Source organism: Anabrus simplex, chromosome 2 (assembly GCF_040414725.1).
Source record: "Anabrus simplex isolate iqAnaSimp1 chromosome 2, ASM4041472v1, whole genome shotgun sequence".
NCBI lineage: Eukaryota > Metazoa > Arthropoda > Insecta > Orthoptera > Tettigoniidae > Anabrus > Anabrus simplex.
This window is the reverse complement of record NC_090266.1, coordinates 1162633131-1162646619: the sequence shown is the minus strand read 5'-3', so window position 1 is coordinate 1162646619 and position 13489 is coordinate 1162633131. Positions and strand designations below refer to the sequence as shown.

General features: G+C 42.9%; 1 protein-coding gene across 1 annotated transcript in view; it reads left to right on the top strand.

The window, feature by feature from the left end:
- The window catches only part of LOC136863821 (cell adhesion molecule Dscam2), a 760504-nt gene that overhangs the window by 701465 nt on the left and 45550 nt on the right, over positions 1–13489 (top strand). Inside the window, exon 24 of the mRNA XM_067140158.2 lies at positions 7110–7253. Coding sequence (XP_066996259.2) covers positions 7110–7253 — 144 coding nt within the window. The remainder of the gene's footprint in view (positions 1–7109; positions 7254–13489) is intronic.

The following is a 13489-nucleotide window of genomic DNA, read 5'->3' as shown; positions in this document are numbered from 1 at the left end:
AACAAAACGCTGTCGGGAACCCGCACCATTGGTGCCGGTGTCCCGCAGGGTGAGTTGTACCTCCTGTAGGCTACATTTCAATTTATACATGTCAAACGTGCCCCGTCCACCGCTTGAGAAAATTTACATGTATGCAGATGGCACTCCCATTACCTCTGTACCTTAGTAACACCCCCCCCCCCTCCCCCAGAGTCCAAAACTACCTTCAGGAAGTCCTCTCCACTTTTAAACCCTTGCTTCGAAAGTGGAGAATCAATATCAATGTCACCAATAGCTCCACCCTACACAACACTTCACCCGCTCTCCTCACGTCACTTACCTCTCCCTCCAATACTCCCCGCCCACCGCAAGCACCTCACACACGTACACAGGACTCAGTCAGTTAACAACACGGCGTAAGGGAGGACGTTAAATACGACAAGATTGTCTTTAAGGTAATCAACTCTATTATCCTTCTTTCTCGCGAACATACATTTTTAACAAGGTTTTCTCCTCAAAATATTTTCTATTTCACTTCTCCTTTTCTCGTTTCAGACACATTTCAATAATCCTACCAAACTCAACTTCAACTACGGTTATTTTATCAAGATTTCCCCGATAAATCACATATAAGAAAATCCTGTATTCTTCAATTTATCTTCAAGATCGACAAAATGTACACGCCTCCAACATGAAGAACCTTATCGCTGTTTTTAATTCGCCATTTGAAAACTGACTTGTTGTGTTTTTTAACCAACATGAATGAACTTTATCTCATCATCATCATCATATGTTTTAATTTTCGAGCCATTTTATCATATCTTTTAGCTTATGTATCATCTTAACATCAATGTATTTTAATTGTCTTGCCATTTTACCAATTTTAGCTGAAGATGTTCCATAATCGGAACGAAACATGTACTAGAGGTTATATGGATTATATTATGTAATTAATAAGTCTATTATATAAAAATTGATAAGTATTGGAAGGTGGGAACTCACTCATAACTTAACCTTAGTTGTGTTGAGCCAATACGGAATAAACATGAGATTTATAAGCTGCACCAATAGTAGTGTCACTCTTTCCTACAAACGCATTATAGTTGACCGCCAGCCACTGGTCTTATTCGGTGAGATGATCCGGTGGTCAAACGTAACTACAGTGGCGGAAAAAAATATTGTGGGATCGAGCAGGCCAAGTCAACATACCAACACCGTGTAGAGCACGTTGGGTTACAACAGCGGTATGGGGGCGTGCATTATCCTGCTGGAAAACACCCCCGGCAATGTTGTTCATGAATGGCAGCACAACAGGTCGAACCACCAGACGGACGTACACATCTGCAGTCAGGGTGCGTGGGATAAACTCGAGAGTGCTCCTGCTGTCATAGGAAATTGCTCCCCAGAGCAGAACTCCCGGTGTAGGTTCAGTGTGTCGACGCCGCAGACAGGTGAAATGCAGGCGCTCACCTGACCTCATTCTAACCAACATACAGCCATCACTGGCACAGAGGCAGAACCGGCTTTCATCGGATAAAATAATGGACCTCCACTCCATTCTCCAAAGAACTCTCGCTTGACACCACTGAAGTCACAGACGGCGGTGGTTTGGGGTAAGCGGAGTGCACGCCGCAGGGCGTCTGGCTTGGAGCTGTGCTTCAAGTAACCGATTTCGAACAGTTCGTTGAGTCACTGTGGTGCCAACTGCCGCTCAAATTGCTGCTGCAGACGCAGTTCGCTGCGCCACAGCCATACGCCGAATACGGCGGTCCTTCCTCTCGGTGGTGCCACGGGAACGTCCGGAACCCGGTCTTCTTGCGAGCGTACCTTCTCGTGACCACTCCTGCCAGCACGCATGCACAGTGGAGACATTCCTGCCTTGTTCTGCAACAGCGCGGAACTAAAATCCACCTTCACATAGCCCTATTAAATGCAAGGCCTCGTTCAACCGCAGTGAGCTATTGATACTGGTCTCTTCGTCGTCGTAAAGGCATTCTTGACTACCTTCCGCTTCCTTTCCACTCCTAGCCTTTTCCTACCCCTTCGTCGCCATAAGATCTATCTGTGTCGGTGTAACGTGAAGCAAATCGTAAAAATAAATTGAAAAACACCAGAATCCAGAAGACAACCCTGAAATTATATTCTGGTGTAAATTCCAACCCCAATGAACTCATTTCCTCACTGAGCAACTACGATGCTGAAGACCTCAGATTCAAACTGTCCAGATCCCTGTTCAACTAAATATCCACCCACCAGCGTGCAGGTTACATTCTGGCCATCTCGTTTTCGTTCGAAAGGTACATCACTTCCACATCTCTGCAGGTAAATAGAAATCAACTCTCACGAAATTGCACTCAAGGTCACGTGGGCCGAAGGGCTATAATTGCTCAATAGGTTCGGGCGTATCGAGATGTGTGGTCTGTCTGTCTTTCGAGAGAAATGGATAGTTATCAGATGAATTCCGTTCATGCAAAAACTTGCTTACCTCTTGTACTTTTAGTTCCCTATCCATACTTATGGAGGGTAAAATACAACTACAGGAATATATAACGTAAAACACGCACTGCACTTCAGTAATAATATGAAAATAACATGACGGTCAGCACGAATGGCGAGTTCAATTGGCGAAAGAAACAGTGTGATTGGGAGTAAAAACATGCTTTAAAAGAAAAGCAGGCCGTCGTTCTCGAAAGAGAAAAATGTAGTAAGCATCCAAACAACATATTGTTCATAAATAATCCATCAGATGGCAGAGAACGTCAGTAGAACACATTGTCGACAAAGTTTTCTTCTTCTTCAACCTGACCTTTATCTACTCACTTCTTTGGCCTACCTTTACGGCCGGCTGAGACTGGAAGTGCGATGTGCTGAGTGCATTATTTGAACTTAAACAACCGTTCTCCGAGCTAGAGGAATCAATCCCCAATCAAACCAGGCATCGAACACTGGACCCTCTGAACCCATGACTGCTACGCTGACCATTCAGTGTCGCGTCGTCTTCAGTGGCATCGCTTGGCATTATTGACCGGATCTACTGCCTCTTATATCAAATAGCTCCCCATTTAGTCTCATGAGGCTATTTTTTTGCTAGGGGCCTTACGTCACACCGTCTTACGGCGACGATGGGATAGGAAAGGCCTAGGAGTTGGAAGGAAGCGGCCGTGGCCTTAATTAAGGTACAGCCCAGCATTTGCCTGGTATGAAAATGGGAAATAACGGAAATCCATCTTCAGGGCTGCCGACAGTGGGATTCGAACCCACGATCTCCCGGATGCAAGCTCACAGCCGCGCCCCTCTACGCGCACGGCCAACTCGCCCGGTAGTCTCATGAGGCAGTATCGGCAATAATAATAATAATAATAATAATAATAATAATAATAATAATAATAATAACAATAATAATTGAGACACTGCAAAACTGTAATCCTTCCAGCTGCTTTATATGCAGCAGAGTGTGTGAATACCACCTCTGAGCTAGCGGAATCAATCTCCACCCAAACCAGGCACCGAACACTGGACCTCTGAGCCCATGACTTAGGAAAAGAGAATTGCGACGTATTATTATTATTATTATTATTATTATTATTATTATTATTATTATTATTGGCTACCCACTGCGGTTCATGTACTTTAACTTTAGATTCCAGAGATGGATGTGTTCGAACCCAACAGTGGGCAGGCCTCAAGATGGTTCTCCGTAATTTCTCATTTTCACACCAAGACATTCTAAGGCTGTAACTGTATGAAGGTCACGGCCGTTACGTTTCATATATCATAGTTGTCTGAAACCTTAATGAGCTAGTGGTACGTTAAATACGTAAACATGAAAAAGCAAAGTCATTTCCGTACAGGTCAACAAGGCCCTTGGATGGCTGGAAGGTCAAGGCTTTTGCTACCCGTAACCTCCGCACTCAGCCACCGACTTTTCCCCCAGGAATTAACCTGGTACTCATTTTCGCTGTGGGCTGAATGAACTTGAGGGCCATGTGAACCTCCGAAATTGGAAACCACGCTTCTTAAATTTTCCGACTTCTGACGGTGGATCGAACCGACGCCCTTCTGGGCGAACCAACCATTCCTTTACTTCCTCGGCCGAACAACCAAATAATAATAATAATAATAATAATAATAATAATAATAATAATAATATGGCTACAAAGCGAATTAATCACGCCAAGACACAGGCGTAAAAAGCAGGCCACCAAATCTCTTTGGAGAAAACGCAATTCATAACTAACATCAAGCCACCACCAAGAGAGCTAAATGTAAACCAGGGAGCAATTAAACGGACAGATAAATTTAAATACCTTCGCGAGTGGATAGATCTCTGAAAAAGAACCTTTAGCGTCGCTCATGAATAAAAAAGAAATGGCTTATCAACTGACCAAAGACGTTTACAACAAAAAGTCCATATCCTTGAAAGCAAAACTCAGACACTGCACTATCATAAGACCAGAGGTTTTGTATGCAGCGGAATGCCTTGCTATGAACAAGAAAGGCCTGATAGAAAAATTGGAAATGAAAGAAAGAAAGAAAGAAAGAAAGAAAGAAAGAAAGAAAGAAAGATCTTAAGAAAAATTGGCCCAATTAAAGACAAAGATGAATAAATACTTCGGCATAATGATGAGCTGTATACTCATGTCCAGAAAATGTCTGATGTCATGTGGAGAAGGAGAATTGCATTTCATGGCCACTTGCTAAGCATGAAACCCAAACTATTACCGAACCAGATTTTTATCTATTTTAAGTGGCCTCCGTGGCTCAGGCGGCAGCGCGCCGGCCTCTCACTGCTGAATACCGTGGCTCATATCCCGGTCATTCCATGTGAGATTTGTGCTGGACAAAGCGGAGGCAGCACAGGTTTTTCTCCGGGTACTGCCGTTTTCCCTGTCATCTTTCATTCCAGCAACACTCTCCAGTATCATTTCATTTCATCTGTCAGTCATTAATCATTGCCCCAGAGGAGTGCGACAGGCTTCGGCAGCTGGCAGAATTCCTATCCTTGCCACAAGATGGGGGCTTCATTCATTCCATCCCTGACCCGGTCACTGACTGGAAAACAGGTTGTAGGTTTTCATTTTCATCTATTTTAAATATAAGAAGACCCAGCGAACTTGGTTCAAGGAGGATGAAAGGGACCTACAGGAGATGGGGATCACTCAGGAGGAAACCAAAAGACCACCAGGGTTTTCAAGTAAAGCCAAAGTTGAAGACGGGAAAGACGTGGACGGGGGAGAGAAAATAGCAACACCGGCAACGAATGAAGGAGCACTGGGCGAAGAGCAAAGCCCAGAGAAGACAGCTGAAATAACGTGGCCCTTAGTAGGCCGATACGAACAAAGAGAGGGAATAATAATAACAATAACAATAATAATAATAATAATAATAATAATAATAATACCGAGCGAGTTGGCCGTGTGGTCAGGGTCGCATAGCTGTGAACTTGAATTCGGTAGATGGTGGGTTCGAATCCCACTGTCGGTAGCCCTCAAGATGGTTTCCCTTGGTTCCCATTTTCACATCACGCAAATGCTGGTGTGCTACCTCGTTCCGTCGCCGAGAACCTTTGATATGTTAGTGCGGCGTTAAGGAAGCAGCAAAAAATAAACAAAAGTAATCGAATTACTTGTAACGAAGACAGTTTTTAGTAATTGTTACTTGCAATCTTTACTTTGCAATTTTTATACGTTATTTACTTCTTACCAAGTGAGCTGGCCGTGCGATTAGGGTCGAGTAGCTGTGAGCTTGCATTCGGGCGATAGTGGATTCAAATCCCATCGTCAGCAGCCCTGAAGATGATTTTCCGTAGTTTCCTATTTTAACACCAGGCTGTACCTTAATTAATGGCACGGCCGCTTCCTTTCCCATTCTTCCGTCGCCGAAAACCTTCAGCGTGTTAATGCGACGTTAAACTACTAGAAAAACTATTACTTCTTATTCTTTAATTGTTTACCCTCCAGGGTCGGTTTTCCCTCGGACTCAGCGAGGGATCACACCTCTACCGCCTCAAGGGCAGTGCCCTGGAGCTTCAGACTCTGAGTCGGGGGATACAACTAGGGAGGATGACCAGTACCCCGCCCGGGCTGCCCCACCTGCTATGCTGAACAGGGGCCCTGTGGGGGGATGGGATGATTGGAAAGGATAGGCAAGGAAGAGGGAAGGAAGTGGCCGTAGCCTTAAGTTAGGCACCATCCCGGCATTTGCCTGGAAGAGAAGTGGGAAACCACCGAAAACCACTTCGAGGATGGCTGAGGTTGGAATCGAACCCACCTCTTCTCAGCTGACCTCCCGAGGCTGAGTGGACCCCGTTCCAGCCCTCGTACCACTTTTCAAATTTCGTGGCAGAGCCGGGAATCGAACAAGGGCCTCCGGGAGTGGCAGCTAATCACACTAACCACTACACTAGAGAAGCGGGCAAACAGTTACTTCTTGAAATAAAATTAAAAATCGATATACATCACATCGAAAAGTTGTTAGTGATGGGAGCTACATCGTGTCCCTGTGCTAAAAACCATGAAGTAGGAGCCTATATGCTTTATTGTAAACTTCGCTTTCATTCCAGCCCTATGCGTAAAATTGGCATTCTTTGGACTGATTGTAAATTTACTGATTACTTGTTGAAAAAGTAATTTGTAACTGCAATTGAGTAAAACAGTTGTCAGGTAGAGCCTCCGTGGCTCAGGCAGCAGCGTGCCGGCCTCTCACCGCTGGTTTTCGTGGTTCAAATTCCGGTCACTCCATGTGAATTTTGTGCTGGACAAAGCGGAGCTGGACAGGTTTACCTGTCATTTTTCATTCCAGCAACAGTCTTCAATATCATTTCATTTCATCTATAAGTCATTAATCATTGCCCCAGAGAATGGCGATAAGGTTCAGCAGACGGCACAATTTCTATCCTGGCCGCTAGATGGGGCTTCATTCATGCCATTCGCGACCCGGTCGAATGACTAGAAACAGGCTGTGGATTTTCATTTGTCAGGTAACTGTAATATATCCCACTTCTTTCCGGTACTGTTCCCATTACTGGATACGTTGGATTAAAATGGTGGAGAATATGTCCTAGAAGTTACGAACAACCTGTACTTTTTTATTCAGTAATCTATTTCCTAAATAGCGCTTACTTGTTTCAGCTGGTAACAACATTGGGACGGACAAGACTTTCCAGCTGGTCGGACTATCTCCTGGCATCACCTACAAGCTCCGCGTCACTGCTCACAATGCTGCTGGTGCTACGCTCTCCAACTACGTGTTCACTACGCTTAGCGAACTCGGAGGTAGGTGTACGTTATACAGCGGCATAGCCAGCGGGGGATTAGAACAGCCTCCTCCCCCCAATGGACATTTTACAAAAAACAAAAAAAAAAATAGAAAGGATAAATAAGTGAAAGTCGACTCGATGCGTTGACTCTTTTTGAACATTTACAGGAACATAATTGTAAAACCAAGAAATCTCTTAAATCTATTTTCTAAGAAGCTTCGAAAGTTGAATTTTAGTTTGTACCATTCGCTGTAAAACTGTTGAACATGATTGAATTTTTCTTGTTCTGTATTTTAATGTACGATTTTGTACTGAACTGCATCAGTATCAACATAATTCACTTGTATCAGTGTCCTTACAAAAACACTCATGCATGCGCGCATAAGCACCTTCATTATGTTCTATAACTGTTTTGTACCTATAACCCCCACCCTCCCAACGGTCGATCCTGCCTACGCTACGCTACTGACTTCTTTTTCTTTTTTCTCTACCGTTTTTTTTTCACACACCTGTGGGGTCACGGTTCCGAACTGCGTCTCACACGTGATTTGGCCAACCCTATATGGAGGGATGTAATCACCAGTGGGTGTTTCTGTGGTGGTTGGTAGTGTGGTATGTTGTCTGAATATGATGAGGAGAGTGTTGGGACGGATACATACACCCAGTCCCCAAACCAGAAGAATTAATCAGAAGCGATTAAAATTCCGGCCGGGAATCGAACCCGGGACCCTCTGAACTGAAGGCCAGTACGCTGACCATTCAGCTAACGAGTCGGACTAGTAACACACTCCCTAATAGTCGACATTAATGGAGAATTGGTCCGCAATTTTCCCTTAGTCCGCCACCCCTGGAGGCACGGGTTCGATTCCCGGCTCTGCTAATAAATTTGAAAAGTGGTACGAGGGCTGGAACGGGGTCCACTCATCCTCAGGAGATCAACTGAGTAGAGGGGGGTTCCGTTCCAGCCTCAGCCACCCTCATAGTTGTTTTCATATTCTCCAGGAAAATACCGCGATGGTACCTAATTTAAGACCACGACCACTTCCTCCCCCCTTCCTTGTCTATCCCTTCCGATCTTCCCATCCCCCACAAGGGGCCTGTGCAGCATAGCGGGTGCGGTACCCTGGGCGGAGTACTTTTCTTCCTCCCCAGTTGTATCCCCGACCTAAAGTCTCACGCTCCAGGACACTGCCCTTGAGGCGGTAGAGGTGGGATTCCTCACTGAGTCCGAGGGAAAACCAACCCCGGATGGTAAACCGATTAAGAAAGAAAGAAAGAAAGAAAGAGGGAAAGAAGGAAAGAAAGAAAGAAAGAAAGAAAGAAAGATTTTGCTTTTACCAGCCGGCCCCACGATGTAGGGGAAGCGTGCTTGCCTCTTACCCGGAGGCCCCGGGTTCGATACCGGCCCGGTCAGCGATTTTACATGGATCTGAGGGCTGGTTCGAGGTCCACTGAGCCTACGTGATTACAATTGAGGAGCTATCTGACGGTGAGATAGCGACTCCGGCCTAGAAAGCCAAGAAAAACGGCCGAGATGATCCGTCGTGCCGATCACACGTCAGCTCGTAATCTCCAGGCCTTCGAGCTGAGCAGCGGTCGCTTGGTAGGCCATGGCATTTCGGGGCTGTTACTTCAATGGGTTTGGTTGGTTGGTTGGTTGGTTGGTTGGTTGGTTGGTTGGTTGGTTGGTTGGTTGGTTGGTTGGTTGGTTGGTTGGTTGGTTGGTTGGTTGGTTGGTTGGTTGGTTGGTTGGTTGGTTGGTCGGTCGGCGGTCGGTCGGTCGGTCGGTCGGTCGGTCGGTTGGTTGGTTGGTTGGTTGGTTGGTTGGTTGGCTGGTTGGTTTTTTATCACAGTCGTGACCCTGTTGTGGGATCGAGTAGTGTAACCTTCGACCTTGCTGCTATTCGTGAGGGAAACGGAGAGATTGGATCCCACCGTCGTCTGTCCTGAGAATGGTTTCTCCGTGGTTTTCCATTCTCCTGCACTAAGGCGAATGCCGGGACAGTTCCTCTACATACCACCCACCTCACCTTCTACGCTAATCACACCACTAACCCGAATCTCTCCGGCCTGAGAAACGGCGTAACCGTCTAGGAGGCCCCCTGTACCCTGCCCGGGTACGGAGTGAAAACTTTTACCCACGCACCATGTTTCAGGGGGAGTTTCCACTAGGTATCGGAAGGTTTCCATGGGGATAGCGTCCCATTCTTCCCGAAGAGCCGAAGCCAGAGAACGTGTTCATGTTGTGTACTGGGGTCTGGAAAGAATTTTTAACACCTTTTTATTACTGTATTAACCTTTTACAATAAACATGTATAATGTACACAAAAACTGATGGCATACACTCTCTGAAGTTCATTGTCCTGGTTCCTTAATGCTAAACAAAATCATGTGAAACACTGATCACATTTTAACTTTTTGGTTTTTGTCGGTTCCTTAAGTAGTCCATGACCCATTAACACCTTATACTGACCTAATAATTAAAATATTCAAACACTGTTACGCCACGAATTAAAACTGATATAATAATGAACCAAAACCTGTTGACATCTTCTGATTTCACTTATATGTCCTGTAACCGTACAACAGGGTTACAGACTCCATTCTGTATTTATTATTATTATTATCATTATTATTATTATTATTATTATTATTATTATTATTATTATTATTAACCCGATTCATTAGATTTTATATATTCTGTTTCTCATCAATTAGACTGTAATAATTAGGTATCACGTATATTATTGTATTTCATCATAGGTTAAGTGAATATGTTTGTAATTATTCTGTATTGTAGTAAGTGAGATTTGTTGGTTTCATATTGTCATGCTGTGGCTTGTAACTTTGGCTAGATGAGCTGGCATAGTATTTTGCAATCGAGGCTATGTTTAACTGGGAATGTTGTGTACAAGGAGATTTCCCAGTGACGCATTCGGCATAGTCATTTTCGGACCGCTTGGGTACGCTTAGACGACACATGACTGATGACATCAGTGCGTGGACACGTGATTGCGACCAAGTGTCAGTATTCGCCAGCTACTGTATGTGGAAGTGGAAGGGATGAACAGGAGTAGGGAGAGGAGTCGTCATCGGGAGGTTATATAAAGTCAAGGCGACGGTAGGGAGATGTATTCTGTTAGTATTCAGTTCATTATTCTGTTCTTACTCAGTTCAGATGATATCAATCAGTTAATAGTACTCAGTTCATAAGCAGTTGATATCGTGGAGATCATATGTAACAGTCAGAAAAAATGGAAGAAGTGGTCTTAGTGTGATGGTCAGAGCTAAGAGTTGTGTTTGAAGAAGTAATCATCGAGGAAGTCTACAAGTGGTGCTTGTATCCGAGCAGAGACGGGTACTATGCTGATAAAGAAACATCATCTTCTTGTGAGGATGGACTTCACAAGATGTTTCAATAATATTTTCCAATTATTTAAAATATATTGAGTGGACGTAATTACATTGGAGCTCCCTACACGCGTACATGGTATGTAGGCCAACTCCTTGTTACATAAGAAGATACCAGCAGACGGCTCCCGACTTCAGCTCACAGGTTTTCCCAAGAATTTCAAGTTCAACAGCGGAGTATGCAGACAACAGGTAATTAAAGCATCAGACATGTTATGCATTCATAACATGAAGAAGAGTGTAATCAGCGGCGATATCACATCTCACTTCAAGTTCATGCCAATAGTTTTTTTTGTTTAGATTAAATTTTCCTTTTCTTTGTACCGCAAATCTCACGTTATATTTCTTTTGTTAAATTAAAAGACGTAAATGATTGTTCATTGTGACGTAAATTTAGTCATAAACTCAGTTTTATTTTTAATTATAATAAGTGATTCCAGTTCCATGTACAATCCTCAATTGTGGAAATGCAACAGTAATTTAATATTGTCCTGATCCATATCCCTGTATATTGCCAAATATGTGAGTTTATCACCTCACGCCTTGAGATAATTGATATAAGAGGTATGCTCTACCGAATTTTGTTGTTTTTCTTAAAAAAGCAACTGGCGCTCAAACAAATGTTATTTATATTATGTGGAAGATATGAAGGTATAAGAGTAGTGGTCGGAGTAGCCACAACGTGGCGCCCAACGTGGGGCTCGAAAGGTTCAGAAAAAGTGTTTCTGAATGGCAATATACATGGATCAGTTCTTTTAATGAGTACGCACATGTTAAATTCACCGAGTAATGTTAGGAAGGTCATTTTGTTGAAGTTTGTATTTAAGGGGTAATGTCAGAGGAATTGCAAGGGGAAATAGCTTTGAGATCGCGAAAAATAAGTAGGAAACCGAAGATGGACAAGGATAGCAATATGCAGTCAGGTGATGAGGCTGAGGTTATTGTGTCCAAGGAAATCCAAGGTGGTAACATAAATAGGAAGTTGGTGACTAAGGTGGGACCTGCTGAAAGTCAGAAAATAGTAGAAACTGAGGAAAACGCTGTCACGCAAGATCAAAGTAAAGGGGTGATTGACCTGGGTTTATTTAATTTGCTGATGTCCAAAATGACTGAGCAGAATAATGCCATGAGTGAGAAAATTGAAACGGTTATTAGTGAGAAAATTGAATCTCAGAATAATATTATGAGTGAGAAAATTGAAACGGTTATTAGTGAGAAAATTGAATCTCAGAATAATATTATGAGTGAGAAAATTGAATCTCAGAATAATATTATTAGTAAAAAAATTGAAGCTCAGAGTAATGCCATAAATAGTATTAATAAGAAGATTGATGATGTTAGTAATAAGATAGATCATAAGGTGTTAGAAATAAGTAAGCAAATTAATAATTTAGAAAGTAAAGTAAATAAGGAGTGTAGTGATATCAGAGCTGAGATGGAATTGGGTCGGAGCAATCTCCATGCGGAAATAGAACAAATTAGTGAGACATGCATCAAACAGATTGATGAATTAGGCGCCAAGATCGAGTCCAATAAAGGAGAAATCAATGAGTTAGTAGAAGAAAGGTTTGAAAAGATAACCAATACAGTGGGGCAAGAAACTAGGAAATGTATTAGTAGGGTAGAACAGGTGGAAAGAAAACTTGGAGAAGTAGGTGATCTAGAGAGTGAACAAAAATCATTATCACAGAAGGTGAGAGAATCGGAAGAAAAATTACAGGAGAAGTTAAGAAAAATTGAAGAAAAGGCTGAGGAAACATTGGAAGAAAAATTTCTGAGTTGCCAGAGAGAACTCCAGAAAGAAGTGCGTGATAGTAGAAATGTACGTGAAATAATTGTAAATAATGGTTTAATCACTAGAGATCATGATTTACCTAAGTTTTCTGGGAAAGAATTTAACCCGATGGAATTTATGAGAGTAGTAGAGAAGAAATTTGCTGTTCAATTAAGAAACAATATTATTAGCTGGGAAACTGTATTGGAGATCTTATCTAATGCTTTCGTAGGAGAGACTAAGTCTTGGTTTCAAGTATATAAAAGCTCGATGTCTAGTCTAACTGAATTTAAGGAGAAATTCATGGCTAAATTTTGGAGTGAAGGTGTTCAGAGTAGAGAGAGAGAGAGAGTAATGTTTGGCAGGTATAATTCTAACGAGGGTGTTAGAATGACTGAATACTTTTTGGCTCATGTGTTGGTGTGGAGAAATTTAGAATGTATTGGACCTGAGGCTGATATAGTTAGACTTATGGCTAAGCACTATCCCGATAGAATAAGAGAAGCTGTTTGTATGCAAAGAGTGGAGACTATTAAGGAAATGGAGATTTTGTTGGAAAGTTTTGATGCTTTAGGTAGTAGCTTGAATCATAGTAGGACACTAAATAGGAATGTAGAAGGAAGGGGTAACCAATCTAATAATCAGGACAGGACTATGAATAATCGTAACTACAGAAGAGAATATCAGGAGAGACCTAATAATAATTTCCACAGGGAGAGAAATTATCAAAATAGTTCGGAAAATTTCAGGACTGGGAGGCGTGATTATGGTAATCAACCAGAAGCTGGGAGGCGAGAGAATACAGGCCATAATAATAATAATGACGCTAGAGGAAATAGGCAACAGGGGAGGCCGACTGAGGTGTGTAACCAACAAGTCGTAACCGAACCAAGTACTTTAAACGAGCAACGGACTGTATAAACAGGTCACTGAGACAGTCCGTAAATGGTGAGTTCACGTATAAGGTAGATAAGTATGACAATGTCGACCAGCCTATAGTTGTAAGTGAACATGATTGTGACCTAAGTAGCAATAATTCAAATATTTTAAGTGACGACTTAATCGTA